Source organism: Mastigoproctus giganteus, chromosome 11 (assembly GCF_048544385.1).
Source record: "Mastigoproctus giganteus isolate SK-2022 chromosome 11, ASM4854438v1, whole genome shotgun sequence".
NCBI lineage: Eukaryota > Metazoa > Arthropoda > Arachnida > Uropygi > Thelyphonidae > Mastigoproctus > Mastigoproctus giganteus.
In genome coordinates, this window is record NC_143585.1 from 144963440 (window position 1) to 144988344 (window position 24905).

Below are 24905 nucleotides of genomic sequence, written 5' to 3' on the forward strand. Positions count from 1 at the left end.
CCTTCTTAAAATAAGGCCTCCAGACCTGTATACAGTACTCAAGGTGTGGTCTGACCATTGCATTATACAAGGGGCAATCACCTCCCTATCCCTGCTAGAAAAATTCCTGTATATCATTGACAGGACACCATGAGCTACTCTTGCAGACCATCTGCACTACTCAGAAAACTTCATATCTACCTGAACAATTACCCCCAGGTCCTTTTCATTCTCTACCACTGTCAGTGTGCTACCACAGAGTTGATACGTTACTCTGAGATTACTGCCTCCCATATGTAGTATTTTACATTTGTCAATGTTACACTTCATTTGCCAACTCTCAGCCCACCTGCTCAACTTTTCTAGATCCTGTTGCAGCAGTGTACTGTCATTAGTGTCAATAAGAAACCTGCCAACCTTCGTATCATCTCAAAACTTGGACATTAAGCCTGATATACCATCATCAATATCATTTATAAATACAGAAAACAACAATGGACCCAACACTGAACCCTGAGGGACTTCACTAATAACGTTAGTCCACGAAGAGCAGTATCCATTGATTACCACTCTCTCCCACTCAACCATCCCTTTATCCATAGCAGCAATTTGCCTCCAGTGCCACACTGCTCCAATTTGTGCAGCAGTCTTCCATGTGCAACAGTATCAAAGGCTTTTTTAAGATCCAAATATAGGATATCAAAGTTATTCTTTGCATCCAGTTCCTTTGTCACTACATCATAGTATCCAATCAAATTAGTCATACAAGACTTCCCCTTAACAAACCCATGCTGTGTCCTGCAATGATAGATGATCCCAATGCTTCTTTAACCAGTGCCTCCATTAATTTCCCAGGACCAGAAGTTAAACTAACAGGTCTGTAATTACCCATGTCTCCCTTTGATCCTCCTTTGTGGATTGGGATCACATTTGCATGGGTACTTCCATGCAAAGTCCATGGGTACCTCCCCTGAGTCCAGGGAAGCTCTCATAATTATGGCTAAGGGCTTGCTTACTTTCTTTGCCGCCTCCTTTAATATAACTGGATAGATTCCATCCACCCCAGGTGTGTTGAAGATAAACACAAGAAAGGCCTTGTGTTTATCTTCAACAATTTCTCCTCCACGTTACGCTCAGTTATTACAAGATTATCTAGCTTACTGCCTGAGTTGAGTACACCTGTGGCATTCCCCTCGCTGAATAACTCCTCATGTGTGAATGTCGATGCAAAATATTCATTTAGTTTGTTAGCTACCTGAGCAGGATCATCAACAGTTGAACCATCGATATCAAGTGGACCAATCTGATTCATCCCCTTCCTTCTAGAGTTTACATAAGTAAAGAACTCTTTGCTGTTTTTCTTTCTCTGTATCCTTTGCCAAAGATTTCTTGTAATCTGCCTTCGCTTGCCTAATCTCCTTTGTAACCTGGTTACAGACCAGCTTATATCTATCATAGGCTTCTGTGTCACATGTTAATTTACATGTATCCCATGCATTTTTCTTCTCTGTCACATGTCTAATTAGTTCATCTGACATCCATTTAGGCCTAAATCTTGAACAATATTTCTTTGTTGGTATGAAAAGCCTAGTAGCTTCCAAGATTAATTCTTTGAATGCTTCCCATTTTGAATTTGCTGTTGGTAACATCATCAGTTGGTACCACCGTATAGAATATAAATACTGTCTCAGACCACCGTAGTCGCCTTTACGAAAGCACAAACCTTTCCCTTTGCCCTTGATGGTAGTTGCCTCTGAGTAAATCCCACTTCAGCACACTGTGATCACTGCCACCTAGTGGTTCCTTTATCTGCAGATTCTTGATGCATGAATAATCATTACTGATAATCAGATCAAGAGTATTACTCCCTCTAGTTGCATCCCGAACATGCTGCTGTAGAAAACAATCATCCATTTTTTTTTTTTTTTTTTTTTTTTGTCCTCGCCTTTTTCCCATTATTATATGGGGTCAGCGTTTTTTTTTTTTTTTTTTTTTTATTGTTTTAGCATGCAATTTTTACGGCCGGATGCCCTTCCTGATGCCAACCCTCACCCTTTATCTGGGCTGTGAATATGCGGTGGTCATTCCCTGACCTGCCGCATCCTCCATATTTGGTGTGTACGGGCTCGAACCCCGGTCTAATCAAGAAGCGTGTGCTACGCACTGCTGCTCCTGCTCACCTGGCTATGGAGGTGCTAACTGAGAGCAAAGTGGCGCAGTATAGCCTTAGTTGTTTTTGCGCCAATAAACACCAAATCAAATCAAATCATGAGAGCAAAGTGAAGGAGAAATTGTTGAAGTTAAACATAAGAAAGGCACCTGGGGTGGAGGAGATCTATCCAGTTATATTCTAGGAGGCAGCAAAGAAAGTAAGCAAACCCTCAGCCATAATTATGAGAGCATCCTTGGACTCAGGGGAAGTCCCCACGGACTGGAGATGTGAAAATGTATCACCATTTCACAAAGGGGTATCTAAGGGTGACACGAGTAATTACAGACCAGTTAGTTTAACTTTTGTTCTAGGGAAAATAATGGAGAAACTGATAAAGATGCATTGCAGAATCATCTAGACAAGACTGCAATAATAATTCAGACACATGATTAGTTTGTTAATGGAAGTCTTGTCTGACAAATTTGATTGGATACTATGATGTGGTTACAAAGGAACTGGATGCAAAAAATTATTTTTGATATCATATACTTGGATTTCAGGAAAGCTTTGACACTTTTTCGCATGGAAAAATACTGTACAAAGAGAGGAGGAAATTGGAGCAAAATCAATGAAGTAGGACGTGATGGCGGGGCTTTTTACGTCAACCCGTGGAACAGCGGAACAACAATAGATGATGAATAAAGCTGTAAAATATATAGTCATTTTATTTTTTAAATTATTTATACAAAGTTAGAGCTTCAGTATTATAAAGTGACAAAAGCTTTTTCACCTTATTGAAATTATATATTATATTTTTTTTGCTTTCATAGGTTTTTTTCAGCTTCCAATATTTAAACTGCTTAGTGTATGCAATAGTCTTTCTATTGCTTAATGCTTTGAGGTTCAAAATTTATGAACCAGTTATTAGTGTAATGCATCCCCCCCCCCTGTGTATATATCAGTGTTAGCAATGGACAATTATTAGATATGCATCAGCATGCTTCTCATGCTACGCCATGCCACTGCTTTATATTGGAGATACTTAACTGCATTAACATATTATTATATTTTAAAAATACATTTCAGTCAAAAATCCCCCCTTCTATTTTTTTTTTTTTTTGTTTTTCTTTTCAGAAATTGGAAACTGTGTACAGTTATCAACATTAGATGTCCAGCATAATGAATTAATTGATATTCCAGAAACAATAGGTAATTTAAAAGCTCTTTCAAGGATGGGATTAAGGTAAGTGTATTCAATTTTTCATTTTGAAAAGATTAATTTACATTGATGATTATAAATGTAATGTCAGTGTCATTTTAATCACTTACTGCTATTTATGTATAAGTACAGGTTTACTTTAATTGTCTTTTGTGATGGTATAGTAGCTTTTCTACCCTTCACTGATTTGTCGTAGTCTATGACAAATTAGACCCTCCATGAATTATCCCACGATTTTCATTCTGCAACTGTACAAACTAGAGTGCATGTTTCCTCAGAAATATTTGCATCTGGAATGGAATTAATCTAAATACTAAAAAACCTAACAAATTTGAAAGTTTTTGTTATTTATTTTTAGTTTTTCAAAAGAAAATAATATATTTTTTATTTCTTTTTTTTGTTTCACAAGTCTACAAGTGTTTGATATTGGTTCCACATATCCTATCATCTTACAAACATCTGCACAGTATTCCCTTCAGCGCTTAAACATGTGATTTAATCCCATAAGACTTGTTTATGGACAATTAAAGTACAATTAAAGGACAATTTAATATTTTGCATTCGAAGTAATGTTCAGTCTGAAGGTCTGCATATATGGTACCATTATGTAGGGTGATAAAGACATACTACCTAAAACACAGCAAAATATTGTATTAATGTTTGTAAAGATGTAGAGAAAGCATCTCAAATGTATGTAAACACAGCTGAAACTTTAAATTTATTTTTAGTAAACCTTGGCTTTTGAAAAAAAATTAACTTTTATCTCCCTACTATAACAAAGTTTTGGCCTGGAGCCTTATTGTTTTCTCATTGCAGTATACTGCTAAAGCCCTAGGTGCCATGCAGTCTTATTAACGTTGGGCATTATTGAATGATTAGTAATCAAGAGGTTTCAATAAATGCATGATTAGTAGTTATTAAATATTAATCATTAAAATGATATAATTTATTGACATCATTCAAAAAATAATCAAACAATTTGTCATAATCACATATATCATTCAGATGATATCACCACTCAGTTATATGCCCATCACTAATTTTCTCACTTGAGGATGATTCTTTGTGCACTTTTATAAGTCTTTTTTTTTTCTTTCTTCCATTTCCATTAAAAAGTAGAATTTGTTTTACAAACTGTAAGCAAGTTCCAGGAAATAAAAATACCTTTTTATTGTTATCTTTCTTTATTAACATACTAACTTTAATACTGTTTGGTCACCCTAGCAGGAACTGCTTCTGCTTCCTGTGTTACGGCTGAAAAAACAGTGCATAATTGATATTGAACTTGGACTTCGTAATGTTCTACAGAAAGATTTATTTATTTAACAAGTTAACCAAGTGGTGAATAACAGAAAAGAAATGCAACTTCCTAAATTGAATACACATGACAGTTCAGCTTTATGTGAACTTTGGGAAAATAAAGACATTATTATACAGAGGGCAAATAAAGAAGGCAGATAAAGGAGTTACAGTTGTTATACTCGATAAACAGGATTATATTAATAAGTTAGATTCGGTTGTTTCAGATACCTCCACTTACCTTGAAGTAGACCTGGCACTATTTAACAATTTGGTCAATCAATACAATAAAACGTTAATCACGTATCGAAAAAATAACTACATTACTATGGCTAAATTAAAGGATTTGAAGGCCAGAACATACAATATTCCTGCACTTTTCAGTCAGGTAAAATTACACAAGACCGGATTTCCTATTCGGCCTATTGTTACCTACAGAAACTCGGCATTTTCATCTTGGCCACACATGTATATAGCATTATAAAAACCTTTAGATAGGCGATACAATTTGGGATTAAGAGCTACAATACATTATTTAAGAACCTTAAGGACTGTAGACTTAGTGATAATGATAATTTATTCTCACTAGATGTTACCTCGTTATATACAAATGTAAATGTTGAATACACATTAGATATTATTTGAGATATGTTAAATAATAATTCTATACCGATTAATTATAAGAAGCTTCCTATTAAAGAAAATTTTCACTTAATTAAACTCTTAGTTGAGGCCAACTATATCACCTTTCGAGACAAAGTATACAAACAAATTTTTGGTTTGCCGATTGGATTCAGCTTGAGCGGCTTAATATCCGAGGTATATCTCTCAACAATTGACATATACATTTGACACCTTTTTTACCCCGTATCACATACTATGGGAGGTATTTACAAATTTTTGTAGACGATGTTCTAGTTATTACTGATGGTAGTACTATCCAAGACATTTTACATTCGTTTAATAATATTCACTCTAGACTGAAATTTACGTTGGAAAGGGATGGTACAGATACAAAGTCATTAAATTTTCTAAATTTCACGCTTACTTGGGACACGAATAAAATCCAATTTACATCTAACATAACCCTACAAACACCGGCATGCTTCTACATTATAACAGCTATCACCCATTCTCCTACAGGAGATCTATTATCATTAATCAATTTCTAAATGCCTATAAATATTCAATGATGGAATCTGCTTTGGGCTCAGAAATACAAATATTAACAAGCAAATTCTTAAACAGGGGTTATTAAACAAACCTTGCTACAATAAACCGAATTAGGGTACCAGCTAGGGATAGAATACAAAATACTACATCAACCAACAATCGTAATATTAAAAGATACTTTATTTCTGTCCCATATGTTGAACAGTGGCATAAACTGCTTAACAGATTCTTTAAAGATACCGAATTTAAAATTGTGGCCAGGCCAATACAGAAACTACACACTATACTGAAAAATCACTCAGTCCTTTCCTCATTCACAACACAAACAAATGACCTGGTCATCATCATCATCATCAACCATTATCAATCCACTACAGGATGAAGGCCTCTACAGCAACTTTCCAGTTCCTTCTGTTTTGTGCAATGGCCATCCATTTACTACCCACAAACTCATGAATTTCTTCTGTCCATCTCTGTCATTGTCTTCCAGGTTTTCTTCTAGCACCTCTTGGGCACCATTCTGTTATTCTCTTAGTCCATCTGTCATCATGTCTTCAAGCTATGTGTCCTGCCCAAGACCATTTTAGTTCTTTAGTTTTGATAACAATGTCCCTTACTTGAGTTTGCTAATCCATGTATTTCTCTTCTTATCTAACAGTCACAGTCTGATTCCCCGTATAATTTGTTCCATTCTTCGCTGTGTCATTCTCAGCTTCTCTACCATTCTTTTGGTGAGTGCCCAAGTTTCACTACCATAAGTCATGATAAGTAGTATACATTGGTTCATTATTTTACGTTTCAGACAAATTGTGATATTGCTCCTCGGTATGTGGCTATTTCCTGAACGCTGTCCATCCAAAATTTATTCTTCTCTTGACTTTCAGCCATTTATCATTATTACAGCTCATGACTTGTCCCAGATAAGTATATGACTCCAACTTTTCAATTACTGCTCCTTCAATCATTATATCCCTTTCAATGGCATACTTGTTCATCATTACTTTTGTTTAGCCATATTCATCTTTAGTCCAAAATCCATACTAACTCTGCATAACTGATTAAGATTTTCCTCCAGTTCTTTGGGATCATGGCTTATGACCACAATGTCATCTGCAGATCATAAATGGTTTAGGTACTCTCCATTCACATTGACTCCTTTCTGCAACCAGTCTAATCTTCTGAAAGCTTCCTCAAGGACAGCAGTAAACAACTTTGGAGATTTTGTGTCTCCTTGTCGAACTCCTTTCTCACTTTTAAAGTTGCTACTGTCTTTGTCTAGTCTAATAAAGGAGGTAGCATTCTGATACATTTTCTTCAAAATCATAATATATGGGGTATCTATGCCTTGTCTTTCCAGTGCAGGAAACATTGACTTATGCTGTATGGAGTCAAATGCCTTTTCATAATCCACAAATGCCAGGCATAATGGTGTTTTATATTCATTTGCTTTCTCCATTAGCTGTGATATTACATGAAGGTGATCCATAGTTGAGAATCCTGTCCTAAAGCCAGCTTGCTCTTTCGGTTGATTCTCATCAAGTATTCTTTTTAATCTGTTAGTAAGGACCCTTGTGAACAACTTGTAGATGTGGGATTACAAGCTAATTGATCTATAATATCCAATTTCTGATTTTTCTCCTTTCTTATGCAGCAAAACTATGGTTGCTTTATTCCACTCCTTAGGCGTCACACCTTTTCTAATGCATTTTGTGAAGAGTCTTGCCAGTTTTTGTGCCATGTTTCTTCCTTCCAATTTTAACAACTATACAGTAACTTCATCTTCCCCCAGGGCTTTCTGATTCTTCATTTTCTCCAACGCATGTTCTACCACATCAGGAAGGATATCGGGTATGTCATGTGTGTGTGTGTGTGTGTGTTACTAATTTGTGACCTCTTCCCCACTGCTGGCATCATTCCCTCGCTCCTTGTATAATTCTCTATAGTAGTCTTTGCTATTTGAATTATGCCTTTTCTGCTATTTATAAGTACACCATTGCTATTCTTCAGGTTCAGTATCATTTGTTTTTCTGTATTACTGCCCATGGCTGCTGATTTAAATCCTTTGTTTTCCCTTAATGCTTGTTCTACTTTTCTTGTATTAAATCTTCTTATGTCCTTTCTGAGTCTCTTTCTAATGCTTTGCATAACTCAATATACTCAATTTTCTCCTCGTCAGTGTTTATCTTGCTCTTCATTTGTCGTCTTCGGTTCATCATGACAAGTGTTTGTTGACTAATTTTTTTCTTCTTTGGATTTCTTTTTACCTATAGGTTTCTTGGGCTTTATCACTTTCAGAAAGTTGTAATATTCATCATCGATATCTTGGTCCTGAGCCATCTGCAGAAGCTCAAACTTGTTCTTAAGTAACTTTTTTTAACAACTAACAGAAGAGGAGAAAAAGCAGTACATACTGCTTTTTCTCCTCTTCTGTTATCTCAAAGACCTTCGTATTATTTACTCGAGTTAGTTTTTTTCCTTTCTTTTCTAACATCTATATCAAGCGTGCATCTTACCATTCTGTGATCACTTCCAACGTTTACCCTGTTCAGGACAGTAACATCATTCATGATATATCTTCTGTTAGTGAGGATGAAGTAGATTTCATTAGTTGTTAATCCATTTGCGCTCTTCCATGTCCACTTTCTGTTCACCCTTTTCTTGAAAAATGACCTGGTATACAACATTTCTTGTGGTGATTGCAACTCGTCGTACCAAGGTTCTACGTGATTTCCTCTGAATTTTCGTGTTAATCACCATGCACCCTCAGTTTGTGCTTCTCGTTCAACAGCGTCAGAATTAGCCTTTCATGCCGTTAATGAAAAACATACTTTTTTTATTTAACGAGGCCAAAATACTTAATTGTCCAACATAATTGCAGAAACTGTCGAACTTAAATTACATGAGAATTCTGTTAATGTTCGCCAGCCATTTCTAATCTCTGATTCATGGGCTTTTATGAGCATGCACGAAGACAAATAATCCCTATTTAAGTTTCATGCTCACCCCTATTCGGTAATTTTCATTCCTGTGATCACGACAAATGGTCAGAAAGCATTGTCAGCTTCAGGAAGGAAAATCGTCTTGCTTTTTTTTTTCGTTAAATTTCTTTTACTTAATCTATTTAATTTTTAATTGTATTCATTTGATTTTTAATTGTGTTCAATTGATTTTTAATTATTTTTTACTGTTATGCAAGATTTTCGATTTTTTTCGTTTTAATTGCCGGAGAGTATCATACAGAGTTCTACGTATTATATTGAGGTAAACTTCTCTTATCATTTTACGATATTGATATCAACATAAAGCATATTGAGCATTACAGCTCTGGTTCATATTAGCAATAAAATATAAGAAAATATACACCAAAATTGAAATCCCTGCCTAATCAGCCCTGGACTTCACTGCTTGTACCACACAATGGGAAACTGTATACAGGGTTGTTAAGTTGCTTAAACATGAGAACAACAACGTTACCCAATTACCTAGACAGTTCTTTCTGCCTTCTCCCAAATTGCAACTTCTCCATCAAGATCTAGGAGGAGGGCAGTAGGGAAGAGTCTGGAACACTGCCATCTGTTTTCTAGCAACTCTTCACAGCATCTAAAACTGTGAAGAGTTGCTGGAAAGTATTGACTTTCTTCCAGTCTACGCAGATGGCTTTTAGTCACAATCACATGTGGGATATCCACTACTATCCTTCCGCAGAAAATGTTGCCCAGCCGGATACCACGAGAAGTAGCACATATAGAGCAGTGTTGAATGGCTTGATTGTGCCAAAAATAACTATTACCAAAAAAATGTAATGTATATTGATTTGTCAAGCACTTTACAATCTTTATTAACAATGAGGTATAATCTTCATCCATGTCCTGTCCCACGTTAAGCAGATGCTTTTTTCTCTCTCTAAATTTGGCATCCACTCCTGCTGGATTCCAAGTCACTGTGATCAGGGGAAATGATATAACCCAGTGTTTCTCAACCTTTTTTTAATTATCACCCCCAAAGGGTTTTTTTTTAGAGAATGTTTTTTTTTTTTTTTTTTGTTGCCCCTATGAAATTTTAAACAAGAAAATTTTATATACTTTTATTCGACGGGATCCCTGAGCCTGATGCTTCTTTGCTAAATGTTCAATGTTCGATATGATGTTAATAAGTTTAATTCTAATGTCTCCTCTTGTACATATATCAGTTCTGTTTCTCTCCTTTTCTAATATTTTATTTACTGAACTAAAACCATTTTCAGCCATACAAGACTTTGGAAAACAAAGCAGTACTTCAGCCATTGCAGACCAAATTTTCATGGTTATAAATGATTCTAGAACTAGGGGCCATAATTTCAAGTTACGGAGGGAGATGTTAGACTGCATTTCAGTCTAACATCTCCCTCTGTAAGTTTTATTTGGGCCAGTGAGTTATAAATTACTGGAATAAGCAGGGCTGCTGCAACCCTATGTGCCGCCAGTAAGCGAAATCAAATTTGCCGCCCAAAAATATTTCGATTAAAAAATAAAATAAGGTGTAAATAATTATTGTTAATTTATTGAAAAAGAAAAGAATTACAACATATCTCACATATAATATAATGAAACAACGAACAAAAATAACAAAATCATTCTAAAATTCTGGAAATAAACTTTAAATTCTAAATGTTTGTCCAGTTCCTCCTTGAATTTATTTAAGCTATCAACTTCCACAACAACAGATGGAAGTTTGTTCCAGCATTCAACCACTCTCTAGCTAATTGCAAATTTCCACATCTATTCTGCAACTTCTTTCCTCAGTTTTTGAATTTATGCTCTCTCAAGTGCATAATCTGAGCAAGCAGAAGAATTCCATCAACATTGAGCCTGCTCAACCCATTCAAGGCCTTATACACCTCAATCATATCACCTTGCAGGGCCTTGTCTCCAGACCCCCTTGTTCCTCTCATTTCATAAATTCTTAATGCAACTGCTGCATTTGGAAAAGTATCTTTAAAATTGTTTTTTAAAAATATATTGTAATGCTTCACATGGGGTAATATTGTCTTTAATATAAATTTGAAGTACTCTAAGTTCTTCAAATAATGCTAAACCATCAATATCAGACTCATTACGATCAATATCACTTAATTTAATATGTAAGTCTTTGCAAAGATTTAAGAAGTCGTTATATCACCATTTTTTTTTTTTAATTCAGAAATATTACAAATATTTCTACATGTTCTTTCATATTTCTAAACCTTTCAGTTCACAAGAAAATTCTGTCCATAATTTGAAAGAAAAAATTAATTTTGAAATTTTGTTGCAGATCCTGAATAGCTTCTTCTCTACTTTCATAATCGAAATGACGTCTTTTCAATCTTTTCCTTACAGTGCTTACTTTTGGAAATTAAGTGGCAATGCCAATGAGAGTAGCCATATTATTAGCCAAATCAAGAATATTTTGGAATGCTTTCTCTGTTCTATTTTCTTGAAAATATTCCGTGATTTTCCATTGGTAGGGGTGTAAGATAAGGATGTTCCATGTCCCCCATACTATTTGATTCATACGCAGAAGCATTGATGAAAGAATTCAAAGAAGAGCTAAAAGGAGGTGTAAAAGTAAAAGGGGAGAAGATAAAGACAATAAGATTTGCAGATGATTAGATATTGATTGCTAATAATGAAAAATTACAGAGTTCCTTGGACATCTTGAACAGCATGATAAAGGAGTAAAATATGAAGACTAACAGCAACAAAACGAAGGTAATGTTCTTTCAAAGAGGCCAGAAAGAAGAATCAATACAACATTAGATGGAATAATATTGGAACAGGTCGACAGATACAGGTATTTGGGAAGCATAATGACAGAAAATGGAAAAAAACCTGGAAGAAATAATAAAAACAAGGCTTGCTTATATTGTGGGGCGACTCTATTGTCAGGGAGACAGGGAATATATTATGCAATTGGCAAAGAGGCATTTAGTAATAGAAAAGAACTATTTAGAAGAAATTTCAAGAAAGAATAAAGAAAGCAAATTGTGAAAACATTAATATGGACTGTTGTACTTTATGGCACATGGACACTGGGGACAGAGGAGATTAGACGGCTAGAATGGAATGGGTGAAATGAATGGACAGAGTGAGTAATGAGATTTTGAGGAAAGTAAAAGAGAGAACATTAGTAAAGAATTAAGGCACTCAAAATGACTTTATAGGACATGTATTGAGAGAAAGCATATAGAGGACAGGGGTAGATGTGTGGGGAGAAAACTGTTGGGAGAAGGAGAATTGCAATGCGATGTTAATAGCAAATTCGATGTTAATAGCAAATTATGCAGGAATTAAAAGGATAGCACAAGATAGAGAAGCATGGCGCCAATGGAGCCCTGAACCTGCTGGAGGACAGAGAACTTGAAGAAAAAGATTTTATAACTGCAAAATATAAATATGAAACACAGATCCAGATAAGCACCTTAAAGTGTCAACAATTTTCCACAGTAACTAGTTATTGTTGGTGACTCTATTGTCAGGGAGACAGGGAATATATTATGCAAAAAGGATAGGTGGAACAGGACCAGGGTATGTCTGCCAGGGGCAAAAGTTGACGACATTGCAGGGCAGATATCATCTTTTAAGGGCACAAAAGGTGATATTTTTGTACACGATTGCCACTAATGACCTTAAGAGTAAGAGATCTGTAGATTTACTTAACAAGTAAATTAAATTCAGTAAATAAATAAAAATAAATTCAATCCTGTAAAAAGTTGCGAGTTAGGGTTAAATTTGAAAGTGTCTGCAATTCTGCCCGATACGATAGGGGGTAGTATATGATGAGAGCTTTGTCAATCAGTTCGGCCCTGGAGAGATTGTGCAAGGCTCATAGGGTTGAATTTTTTTCAGCTTGGTCTGTGCTTGCTAACAAGAGAGAGACTGCTTCTTCAGGGATGATATACACTTAAATAGAAAGGGTGCAAGAATATTTGCTGATGCTATCGAGGCAATGTTAGGTGGGTTGGAAAACTGCTAGATTGGGGGGATTCACAGACTACAAGGTAAACAGTAACTGCAGGCAGAGGCGAAAGTGATTCTTGCTCTGCTTCTATTGTAATGAGCAGCTGCTGGGAGTCATCATGGAACAAGTAAATACATCGGCTGTGTTAGGGTAACTAAGAGTAGGAGCAAGTGCATGTATATTTGCATGTATACTAATGCTAGAAGTATAGTAAATACAAATCAATTTGTAAAATTGATGAATTTGAACCGCTGATCAAGACATCAAAGGCAGATATTGTTGGGATATCAGAGACATAGTGTCACACAGATATAAACAGTGCAGAATTGGAATTTGGGGAGTACAATGTGTACAGAAAGGACAGACAGGGTAGGAAGGAAGGAAGGAGGGGTTATGCTGTTAGTTAAGAAACACATAAAATCTAAGGTGGTGCCTCTAGTTGACACGGGTGGACAATGAATGTTGGGTCTGTTTGGTGTGACATAAACACTGGGAAAGGGAAAATGAGAGAACGAGTATGTTATAGGCCTAATGATTCTGATGGGTACAGTGAACAGTTGTACAGAGAAATAGATTGGGCCAGTAAATCAGAATGTCTTGTAATGGGGGATTTTAACTTTCCAGATATTGACTGGAACTTGTGGGTTCATCACTCACACGCTAGCAAGACTTTTGTGGATTTATTAGAGGGTTGTTTTCTACAGCAGCACAATGTTCGACTGTCAACCAAAGTGAGTAATACCCTTGATCTGATTATCAGCTGTAATTATTCATGCATTAAAAATTTGAAGATACAGGAACCACTAGGTGACAATGATCTGATGTGAGATTTACTTAAAGATATAACTACTATCAAGGGTAAAGTGAAGGGTTTTTGTTTTCATAAAAGTGACTACAGTGGTCTCATACAGTTTTAAATTCTATGCAGTTGGATCAACTGATGATGTTACCAACAGTGAATTCTAAATGGGAAGCTTTCAGTGACTTAATCTTGGAGGCTACTAGGCTTTTCTTACCAACTAAGAAATACTGTTCAAGGTTCAGGCATAAATGGATGTCGGATGAATTAATGAGGCAGGTGGCAGAGAAGAAAAATGCATGGAATGCATATAAATTATCAGGCAACACAGAAGCCTATGGCAGATATAAGCTAGTATGTAATCAAGTCACAAAGGAGCTAAGTCATTAAGCAGGTGAAGGCAGATTATAAGAAATCTTTGGCAAAGGACGCAAAGAAAAACAGCAAAGGGTTCTGTTCTTTTCTTGTGTAAACTCTAGAAAGAAGGGGATGAATCAGATTGGTCCACTTAAGATAGATGGTTCGACTACTCATAATTCTGCTCAAGTAGCTGATAAACTGAATGAGTATTTTGCATCTACATTTACACATGAGGAATTATTCAAGGAGGGGAATGCCAGAAATTTATCAAACTCTAACAGGGAGCTAAGTGATTTTGTAATAATGAGAGCAAAGTGGAGGAGAAATTGTTGAAGTTAAACATAAAAAAGGCATCTGGGGCAGATGGAATCTATCCAGTTATAATGAAAGTGGAAACAATGGAAGTAAGCAAACCCTTAGCCATAATTATGAGAGCATCCTTAGAGTCAGGAGAGGTCCCCATGGACTGCAGATGCGCAAATGTATCCCCAATTTACAAAGGAGGTTCAAAGCGTGACACAAATAATTATAGACCTGTTAGTTTATTTTCTGTTCCGGGGAAAATAATGGAGTCACTGGTTAAGAAAGCGATACAAGATCACATAGACAAGACAGCAGTAATAGCTCAGACACAGCATGGGTTTGTTAAGGGGAAGTCTTGTCTGTCCAATTTGATTGGATACTAAGATGTGGTAGTGACAAAGGAACTGGATGCAAAAAATAATTTTGATATCATATACTTGGATTTCAGGAAAGCTTTTGATACTGTTGCACATGAAAGACTGCTGTACAGATTGGAGTGGTATGGCATTAAGGGCAAGTTACTGCAATGGATAAAGGAATGGTTGGGTAGGAGATGGCAGAGAATGTTAATAAATGGACACTGCTCTAAGTGGACTAATGTTATTAGCAGAGTCCCCCAGGGTTCAGTGCTGGGCTCATTGTTGTTTTATGTATTTATCAATGATGTCGATGAAGGTATATCAGGCTTAATGTCTAAGTTTGCAGATGATACAAAGGTTGGCTCGGTTGTTAATGACAATAAAGACAGTCTGCAACTGCAACAGGATCCACAAAAGTTAGGCAGATGGGCTGAGAAGTGGCAACTGAAGTTTAACAACAAATGCAAAATACTCCATATGGGTAGCAGTAACCCAAGAGAAACGTATCTTGTGGTACTACTGTCAGAGAGGTGGAGGATGAAAAAGACCTAAGGGTATTGTGCAGTCATCATATGAAGTTCTCTGTGCAGTGCAAATGGGTGCCAGAGCAAGTCATGAAGTTTTGTCAATGATATATAGGAATTTTTCTAGCAGAGACAAGGAGATGATTATCCCTTTGTATAAGTCAATGGTCAGGCCACCTATTGAATAGTGTATACAGGTCTGGAGGACTCATTTTAGGAAGGATGTAAAGTTGCTAGAATGAGTACAGAGAAGGGCAACACAATTGGTGAGAGGAACAAAGTGGTGCGCTTGCCAAGAAAGGCTTAAATTCTGCATGGTGATCTGATTGAGGTGTATAAGGCCTTAAATGATTTGAGCAGGCTCAATGCTGATGGGATACTTCTGCTTGCTCAGTTTAAGAACCTGAGTGGGCTTAGATTCAAATTGAGGAAAGACAGTTGTAGAATAGATGTGCGGAAGTTTTACTTTAGCCAGTGGGTAGTTGATTGCTGGAACAGACTTCCATCTTGTTGTGGAAGTTGATAGCTTAAATAAATTGAAGGCTGAACTAGACAAACATTTGGAGTGACCGGATGGGTGAAATGGGAAGGTTTTTTTTTGTTTTTGGCTGATGCTGCATAAGCTTGCTTTCTTGCATCATATGCTTCAACTAATGCTAATTTTGTGCACTGTATTTATTTCAAATGAGTTATTTGCCTGCTATGTTGAATACTGGTAAACGATGGAAGTCACATTCATTGATCATCTGATTGGTTGTATAAACCAATCAGATGACCAGTGCAACGACTTCTGTGTATGTGTGACAGGCGGTTGCTTAGGTTTTAATGGTAACACTAAGTTGCAGAATGGTAATATCTTTGCTCTTAATTTGTACTTAGCAGCAGCACTAATTGATTCAATTGCCTGAAGGCCAGAGGTGCAAGCAATGCATTCTCTATTAATTCTATTAATGAAATTAATAGTAAAGTCTCTCATAATCTGTTGTTATATGGAAATTTTCTTCGTTCTACTGAAACTATTATAAATCTAATTACCCATGGGAATTTTAAAAAAAATCGCTGTAAAGAAAATTTCTCTTTAAAGAAGTTCATTAAACACTCTGACTTGTATATGTCCAAAATGTTTTTGGTGCCCTCCTGAACTGCCACCCGTAAGCGACGCTTACCTTGCCTAAAGTTATATACATGGGTAGAGGCCGACAGTTTGGGGAAGTTCTAAGATTAGTTGGATAATTATCTGCGGGAGGTGGCAAACCATAGGTTGTTTATTTATTTTTTTCTTATTAATTAATTTTTAAATTTTCTTCTTATTTTATTTTTTTATTTTATTTAATTATTTATTATTATTATTATTATTTATTTATTATTATTTTTTTTTTTTTTGGCTGGTGCGGCATATGCCATAGGCTTCTTTCCACCATGTGGCCATTGCTAATACTAATGTGTGTGAACTGAAACACTATTTTAACTGATTGTCCATGTTATTGACAAAGTCTTTTATATTTTACAGCTTTTAGTCATTTCACTGAGCCTTATAATCTTAGTCAGATTTTCTGAAAAAGACCATATATACCCGCTGTGTTTAACTTTTTAAAAAGTGTGAATGTATATATATTTTGTGAATGTATAGTGTGAATATATTTAGGATTGTACCATTAATTTCTGATAGACTTTATGTTTTGTATGCTTATACATTTAGCATAGTGATGTATGCCGAGGGGAAAACCTTTTTTTATTATTTACTTGTATTGAATCATTATAACCTTTGACTGTTTGGTGAAAAGCTGCATGCAACAAAGGCACATTATAGGCTTTGTTTCTCACACACCAGAAAAACCAAACCACATCTGGAAATTTTCCTATGATAATGATTGAGTGTTAATTTATTTTAAGAAATACAATTTCTTGCTTTTATCGCAGGGCCATATGTAGAAATTTTAAATTTAAATTTAATTAAATTTACTGAAAGTTATTTATTAAAACCTAATTGAAACAAATATTTCTTAGCATTAGCAGAGGCACAAGATACAAGAAGGCAAGCTTATACAGCATCATCCAAAAAAAAAACCCTTCCCATTTTACCCATCCATTCATTCCAAATGTTTATCTAGTTCTGCCTTGAATTTATTTAAGCTATCAACTTCCACAATGACAGATGGAAGTTTGTTCCAGCAATCAACTACTGCTGGCTAACAGGAAATTTCTGCACATTTATTTGACAACTGTCTTTCCTCAATTTCAGTTTATGTCCCCTCAGGTTTGTAATCTGAGCAAGAGGAAGAATCCCATCAGCATTGAGCATGCTCAATCCATTCAAGGGTTTATACACCTCAATCAGATAACCTTGCAGGTGCCTAGTCTCCAGACACTGTAATTTGCAAAACTTAAGCCTTTCTTTGTAAGAGCAACCCTTTGTTTCATTCTTGTTGCCCTTCTCTGTACTCGTTCCAACAGCTCTACATCCTTTTTAAAATGAGGCCTCCACACCTGTATACAGTACTCAAGATGTGGTCTGACCATTGCCTTATACAAGGGGATAATCACCTCCTTATCCCTGCTAGAAAAATTCCTGTATATCATTGACAAGACACCATGAGCTACTCTTGCAGACCATCTGCACTGCTCAGAAAACTTCATATCTGCCTGCACAATTACCCCCAGGTCCTTTTCATTCTCGGTGTGGTTCCACAGAGTTGGTACATTACTCTGGGATTATTGCTTCCCATATGTAGTACTTTACATTTGTCAATGTTAAAATTCCTTTTTCACCTCTCAGCCCATCTGCTCAACTTTTCTAGATCCAGTGTACTGTCATTAAGCCTGATATATCATCATCAATATCATTTATAAATACAGAAAACAACAATGGACCCAACACTGAACCTTGAGGGGACTCCACTAATAATATTAGTCCATGAAGAGCAGTGTCCATTGATTACCACTCACTGTCTTCTCCCACTCAACCATCCCTTTATCCATAGCAGCAATTTGCCTCCAATACCACACTGTTCCAATTTGTGCATGGGTCATTAGTTTTCCATGGGTCATTAGGCCCATAACAAACTCCTACCCTCATTTTTGCTTTCCCAGACCATCTGCACTGCTCAGAAAACTTCATATCTGCCTGCACAATTACCCCCAGGTCCTTTTCATTCTCGGTGTGGTTCCACAGAGTTGGTACATTACTCTGGGATTATTGCTTCCCATATGTAGTACTTTACATTTGTCAATGTTAAAATTCCTTTTTCACCTCTCAGCCCATCTGCTCAACTTTTCTAGATCCAGTGTACTGTCATTAGTGTCATTAAGCCTGATATATCATCATCAATATCATTTATAAATACAGAAAACAACAATGGACCCAACACTGAACCTTGAGGGGACTCCACTAATAATATTAGTCCATGAAGAGCAGTGTCCATTGATTACCACTCACTGTCTTCTCCCACTCAACCATCCCTTTATCCATAGCAGCAATTTGCCTCCAATACCACACTGTTCCAATTTGTGCATGGGTCATTAGTTTTCCATGGGTCATTAGGCCCATAACAAACTCCTACCCTCATTTTTGCTTTCCCAGTGCTTATGTCACACCAAACTGACTCAACATTGCACTTCCGTAGATTTTGTGTTTCTTAACTAACAGCATAACCCTTTCTCTACACATTGTACTCCCTAAATTCCATTCTGCATTCCTTATATCTGTGTGACACCATGTCTCTGATATCCCAACAATATCTGCCTTTGTCGTCTTGACCAGCATTTCATATTCATCAAATTTATTTACAATACTCCTAGCATTAGTGTAAATGCAAGTATACATGCACCTGTTCTCACTGTTAGTTACTCTAACATAGCCATGTATTTACTTGTTTCATGACCCCCAGCAATTCCTGAAATCCTCAGCCACTTGCTTTCTGGGCTGCTGCTCATTCCAATAGAAGCAGTGCAAGAATCATTTCCACCTCTGCCTGTGGCTACTGTTAATCTATTAGTCTGTGAATCTCCTCAAGCTAGCAGTTTTCCGACCCACCTAACATTTCTTTGATAGCACTACTGAATATTCTTGCACCCTTTCTATTTAAGTGTATCCCATCCATGTAGAAGCAATCTCTCCTGTTAACAATCACAGACCATGCTGAAAAAAATTCTACTCCATGAGCCTTGCACAATCTCTCCAGGGCCGAATTGATTGACAAGGCTTGCATCATATACTGATGATGAATTAAAAAAAAAAAAAAACTGAGTAAGCAACTTGTTGCAGTGAATTTCATTTTTCTGAATTATTGAAATTGGTTACACTAACTCTGCAAAGCAGACACTTTCTCCTAAACCAGTGGTTTGGAGCATCTTAACTGCTTTAGACAGGTTTCGCTATATTTGCATATTCCTAATACTGTTTCAAAAAGTTTTACAATTTCATTAGGGCCTCCTAGATATAATGATTCCTTAAAAGATTATTCAGTCTTTGACATATTCTTTGCTTCTGCCACACTTCATTGCATTTAATAAATTCATTCTTTTTTCAGTGAAGAATGTTTTTTTTATTTATTTATTTATTTTTTTTCCTGTTTGACTGAAAATTACTCATCTCACTAAACTTAATGAAAACAAAATTTTCTTTGATGCTTAAATGTTGGGAACAGTTAAAACAGAACTCTTACCTTTAAAATGAATGAACAAATAGGCAAAAGAATGAAAGCCACTGGTCCAGTGAACATTTATCAGGAAACAAACTTATGTTAGTGCTTACTGGCATCACATATTTGGATTTAATCAGAAAATATTTGTTGTAACACTTGTGAGTTACTGTCATCTGTGGATGACTATAATATATAATTTGACAGGCATAAATTATATCTAAATTTTGAAGCTTAAAATTTTACCTTTAAAATTTTAAAGCTTAATTTTATCTTTAATTATTTGTTCACACAGTTCATGTATTTTATACAGAAATATAATTTTTATTTAACATTTATTTAATTTTCGGAATATAATTTGTATCGGTAGATTATAATCAGTTGGAAAGATTTGTTTTATTTGTTTGAATGAATCATTTAAAGTTACAATGCACAATTTTCATTAAGAAACATTCAAATTAAAGTATAAAATTATTGATTTTTTTTTTTGATTTTTTTTATATCAGATATAACCAATTGACAGCAGTTCCAAAATCCCTTAGTAACTGTGTTCATATGACTGAATTCAATGTAGAAAGTAATGCTATATCACAGTTACCAGTGAGTAAGAAACAAATTTTTGTATTTCCATTATGTTGTAACTTAGTTATATTTTAACCAAATACAAACTTTGTTTATTTTTTAAGTTATATTTTTTGTAAATTAAGTGTATAAGCCCCTAGACATGGGCACATTTATGTAGTGAGGGGACTTTTCAATAATGCTGCTGGTCTTTTAGATTATCATTACTGGGATCAATTGCCCATACACTGGTACCAGGATTACATCACTGGAATCTGGAATGTGCAGCTGAGCAATGCAATGCAACTTGTGGAAACTTGAAACAGGGAACCCCTGATGGGTGAGCAGCCCTAATAAACTTTGGCCCCTGCTTTGAAAGTTTCCTTTATTAAAAAAAAAAAAAAAAAATAGGCAGCAGGTGTTCTTATTTTAGAAAAGCATCTCAGATAGATGGTACCAGTCTAATCATATGGTCCAAAGTGGACCTATTCCTTTAAAAGCTGCACTGAATGTTGGAGAGGAGGTCATTTGTTTCTAAATATTATATAAGATAAGCATTGACTACTCTCTCCAAGATTTTGCATATTCAGCTAATCGGGACAATTATTTGTTGGATATTTGGGACCCTTTCCTGGCTTAGCAAAGGCAAGGAATGTTGCCTTGCACCAGGCATCCAGAAACTGCTCTTCAAGAAAAATTCTATTATACAAGAAGAGCAGATGATAATTAGATATCAGCAAAATGTGCTTATTCATTTCATAATGGATGCAATGTGGTCTGACTGCACTTGACTTCTTAAGAGTGAAAGCTGTTTTAAACTCCTGAATGGTAAACGATCTGTTGTATGGTTAAAAACCTTTGTGAAATTAAGTGCCTGTTTTTACATTTTCTGTTTTAGGATCAAGAACTCTGAGAATAAGACAATGTTGCAGAGATGTTAGAAAATGTCTTCCTAAGAGCACAATTGGAGTTGAATCAGCTGCAACACATCTGTTATACGTCGGCTCACCGTAGCCAGGTGGGCAGGAGCAGCAGTGCATAGCACACGCTTCTTGATTAGACCGGGGTTCGAGCCCGTGACCACCAAATATGGAGGATGCAGAAAGGTCAGGGAATGACCACCGCATATCTCCGGAGCAATATGGCCTTAGTTGCTAATGCTCCTAAAAACCAAATAACTACAACATCTGTTATATATCAGGACTGATATATAACAGATGTATATTTTCCGTTTATTTTCCAGATGCTGTCCCTTAAGGTATGGTTCAATGGCTGATAGATGATTTAAAGCAGCGTTTCTCAAACTGTGTTCTGCGGAACACTAGTGTTCCATGAGATGTGGTGTTCCGCAAAAAAAATAAATTTTGCATATTTGTAGCGTACACCACTTTTGAATCATTATAATATTTAACATAATTTTTTTTTATTAATATACTGGCATAGACTAATAATCAAATAGACTGTGGAACACTTTATTTTGGTGGGCTTTTGCACAGAGAAGTATGCATAGAGGTAATGACACCTACAAAAAAGTAAAAAAGTAGCAATGTGGTTATCTAGTATGCCATTCATATATGATTTAGCCTGGAGTACACGGGTTGAAGGAGAGGAGGAAGTGAACCAATATCATAACTAAACTCGCTTCCTGTTTAAATTTTTTTTGCTAATTATTAGTATTTTGAAATATTATTATTAAAATATATGACAACAGATTTGTGGTTGAAAAAAGGAACTTTAAAACAAGAAGCAAAGTACTTCTAGTAGTGCAACTGTGGTCAATGAAAACGAACGCAATATTGTCACACTTCAAAATAAGGATGAACAATCACAGCCTTTTGTTTCCCAAAAATCCAAAGTGAAAAAACAGGAACCAACTAAGACCAAAATGAAAGTATAATGACAGTTAATAAAGATGCTCCTGATGCATCATATGTAATAAAATATTAGCAAACAATTCTGTGGCTCCCGCTAAACTTGTGTTTCGTAAGTGTTCTGTGAATATGTTGTGAGATGAAAAGTGTTCCGTGACTAAAACATTTTGGGAAATGCTGATTTAAAGAATCCAGATCCAGAATTCTTTTTGGCTCTGACAGTGGGCACATGCATGTTTAAAAGTTATGAGATTAAAAGTGATAGAATAACTTCAAGACATCCACTCAAGGTTTGTTTTGAGCCTTTTTCACTGCTGTGCATTCTGCTTATTCTGCATTCCACTATGTTTTGGAAATGATGTTAATTGGGTAAGCGGTTGTAATACTTGCAGCCATATGGAGAGTATTTTTTTGTAATGTATATCAAGGCATCATTGATAGGCTCCTTGACGGACTGTAAACTCTACCAGATATTGGAAGGCATTCCAGTCAACCTGACAATCTTCCACCATAATAACCTAAAAAGAAGACACATTCTCCTGCTAAGTAAAAAGTTAGCATGGGGGAAGGGTTCACTTCCATGTGGGTTCTCCTTTTCCACCTCCATGTAAGTGGAGGAAGGAGATAAAAGGAGCAGATTGTAAGATAATGGTAGAGAACATCCTGGTTAACATGTTGAAAAATGTGTTAGTTCCTGCATTCAAATGGGAGAGGTGATGTGATTGTCAGTGAGCATATACTATATGACACATCCAATGTCATTAATGTAAGTACTACCCCAGAGTGTTATGTTCAATGAAATCCTGAAGAAGAAAGACAGGAGAAGACAACTGCATAATTAAATCAGTCTGTCTGAGGTATATCAAAACCAGTAGCAAATAGATTGAGCACACTGTAAATAAAATCATAACAATATTAGAAGTATCAAATGATGCAAGAAAGCAAGCTTATGAATCATCGACCAAAAAATTGCTCCCACATCACATGTCCATCCTCCAATTATATTTCTAGTTCTTCCCTGAATTTATTCAATTCAAACTACCCACTTCCATAACAACAGATGGAAGTTTGTTCCAACAATTAACCACTTGCTGGCCGAAGGCAAACCTCTGTACATCTATCCTGCAACCATCCTCAATTTGAATTTATGCCACCACATGTGTATAGTCTGAGCAAGAGGAAGAATGCAATCAGCATTGAGCTTGATCAATCCATTCACAGCCTTAAAACACCTCAATCGGATCATGTTGCGAGTGCCTAGTCTCCAACACACTGCAATTTGCAGAACTGAAGCCTTCCTTGGTAGGAAGGCTTCAGTTCTGCAACTTCAGTTTTGAAAGATAGAGTGGAAAGACCACTCTGTCTTTCCCTTCAATCTCATTGCCATTCTCTGCACCTGTTCCAGCAGACCAACATTCTTCCTAAAATTAGGCTCAAGATGTAGCCTTGTACAATGAGATAATAATTTCCTTATCCCTGCTAGCAAAGTTCCTGTATATTATTATTTTTTTGATTATTACAATACACAGAGCGAAACGGAGACAGAATAAGTAATGACAAGTTTAATATTAATTGGAAGACACACATATATTAAATTAGATACATACAAAAGCTTTCTGTTAGTTTGCTAACCTTCATCAGTCAAACTGACAGTTAAGAGTGTGGAACATGACGGCGTGTACTGCCAGTCACGTTTATAAACTGCGTGGTGAATTGTTGGATGTTGAAGCCTGTGGCTGTGGCGCATGTTGCCAACGTTTTTCATTCATCAAAATGGTTGAGTCAGTGATAGGGTGGACACGATATCCACTGCTCCTATTGACTGAGGTATTAGAGCATGTGATGTTCAACGACTCCAACCAGGCACGCCACCGGCAGTGGCGGGACCTATCTACAATTAACGACACAGTTCATACACATGACTGGCAGTACACGCCCTCATGTTCCACACTCTTAACTTGTCAGTTTGACTGATGAAGGTTAGCAAACTAACTGAAAGCTTTTGTATGTATCTAATTTAATATATGTGTGTGTCTTCCAATTAATATTAAACTTGTCATTACTTATTCTGTCTCCGTTTCGCTCTGTGTATTGTAATAATCAAAAATAATAATATGAATCCAGAGTGCACAGGCCTCTTTAATCATATTCGGACTGTTCTTGGCCAACAAACATACGACATAGTGGTGAAACCGCAAAAGAACTTCATTTTGATAGCCCGTGGTAGACAACATCTTAGATTTGCCCACAGGTGTAAATCAAATGACGTCATCCCGAAAGGATTTCTCTACAAACCTCCATTTCCTAACAAATGTATGCAACATGCCAGTCAAAACTTCAGCTACAAGACCCTCAAAATTTGGATCGGCTGCCTTCATCGAGACTTAAAAAATGCTTCAACGAGTAAAGCAGCCCTGCTAGTCGAACTTAGAAGTTTAGTTCCTGATCCAGTTTACACCTATATAATCCATACCTTGTGCTCCCAAGCCGTCAGAGAATCTGAACACCACTGTACATGCCAAAAATGTAAGTTTGCTGTTTTAATTGGTGAGTCCCGTGAATCTCGTCATCGGCATAGTACCGCTTCCACAAATTGCACACAATTTTGTATTGAACTTAAGCAACAAACAGTTATCTACAGAACAAGTAGATCTGTTGACTCTGGGTGAAATTTGCTGTCCTTCCAAGAAA

The 24905-nt window shown here is 36.1% G+C and overlaps 1 protein-coding gene across 3 annotated transcripts in view; it reads left to right on the plus strand.

Annotated features, from left to right (window-relative positions):
- The window catches only part of LOC150078496 (leucine-rich repeat protein soc-2 homolog), a 487454-nt gene that overhangs the window by 290309 nt on the left and 172240 nt on the right, over positions 1-24905 (plus strand). For all 3 annotated transcript variants that reach the window (XM_090385300.1, XM_090385301.1, XM_090385302.1), the window contains 2 exons: positions 3266-3374; positions 20289-20382. In XM_090385300.1, coding sequence (XP_090241426.1) covers positions 3266-3374; positions 20289-20382 — 203 coding nt within the window. The remainder of the gene's footprint in view (positions 1-3265; positions 3375-20288; positions 20383-24905) is intronic.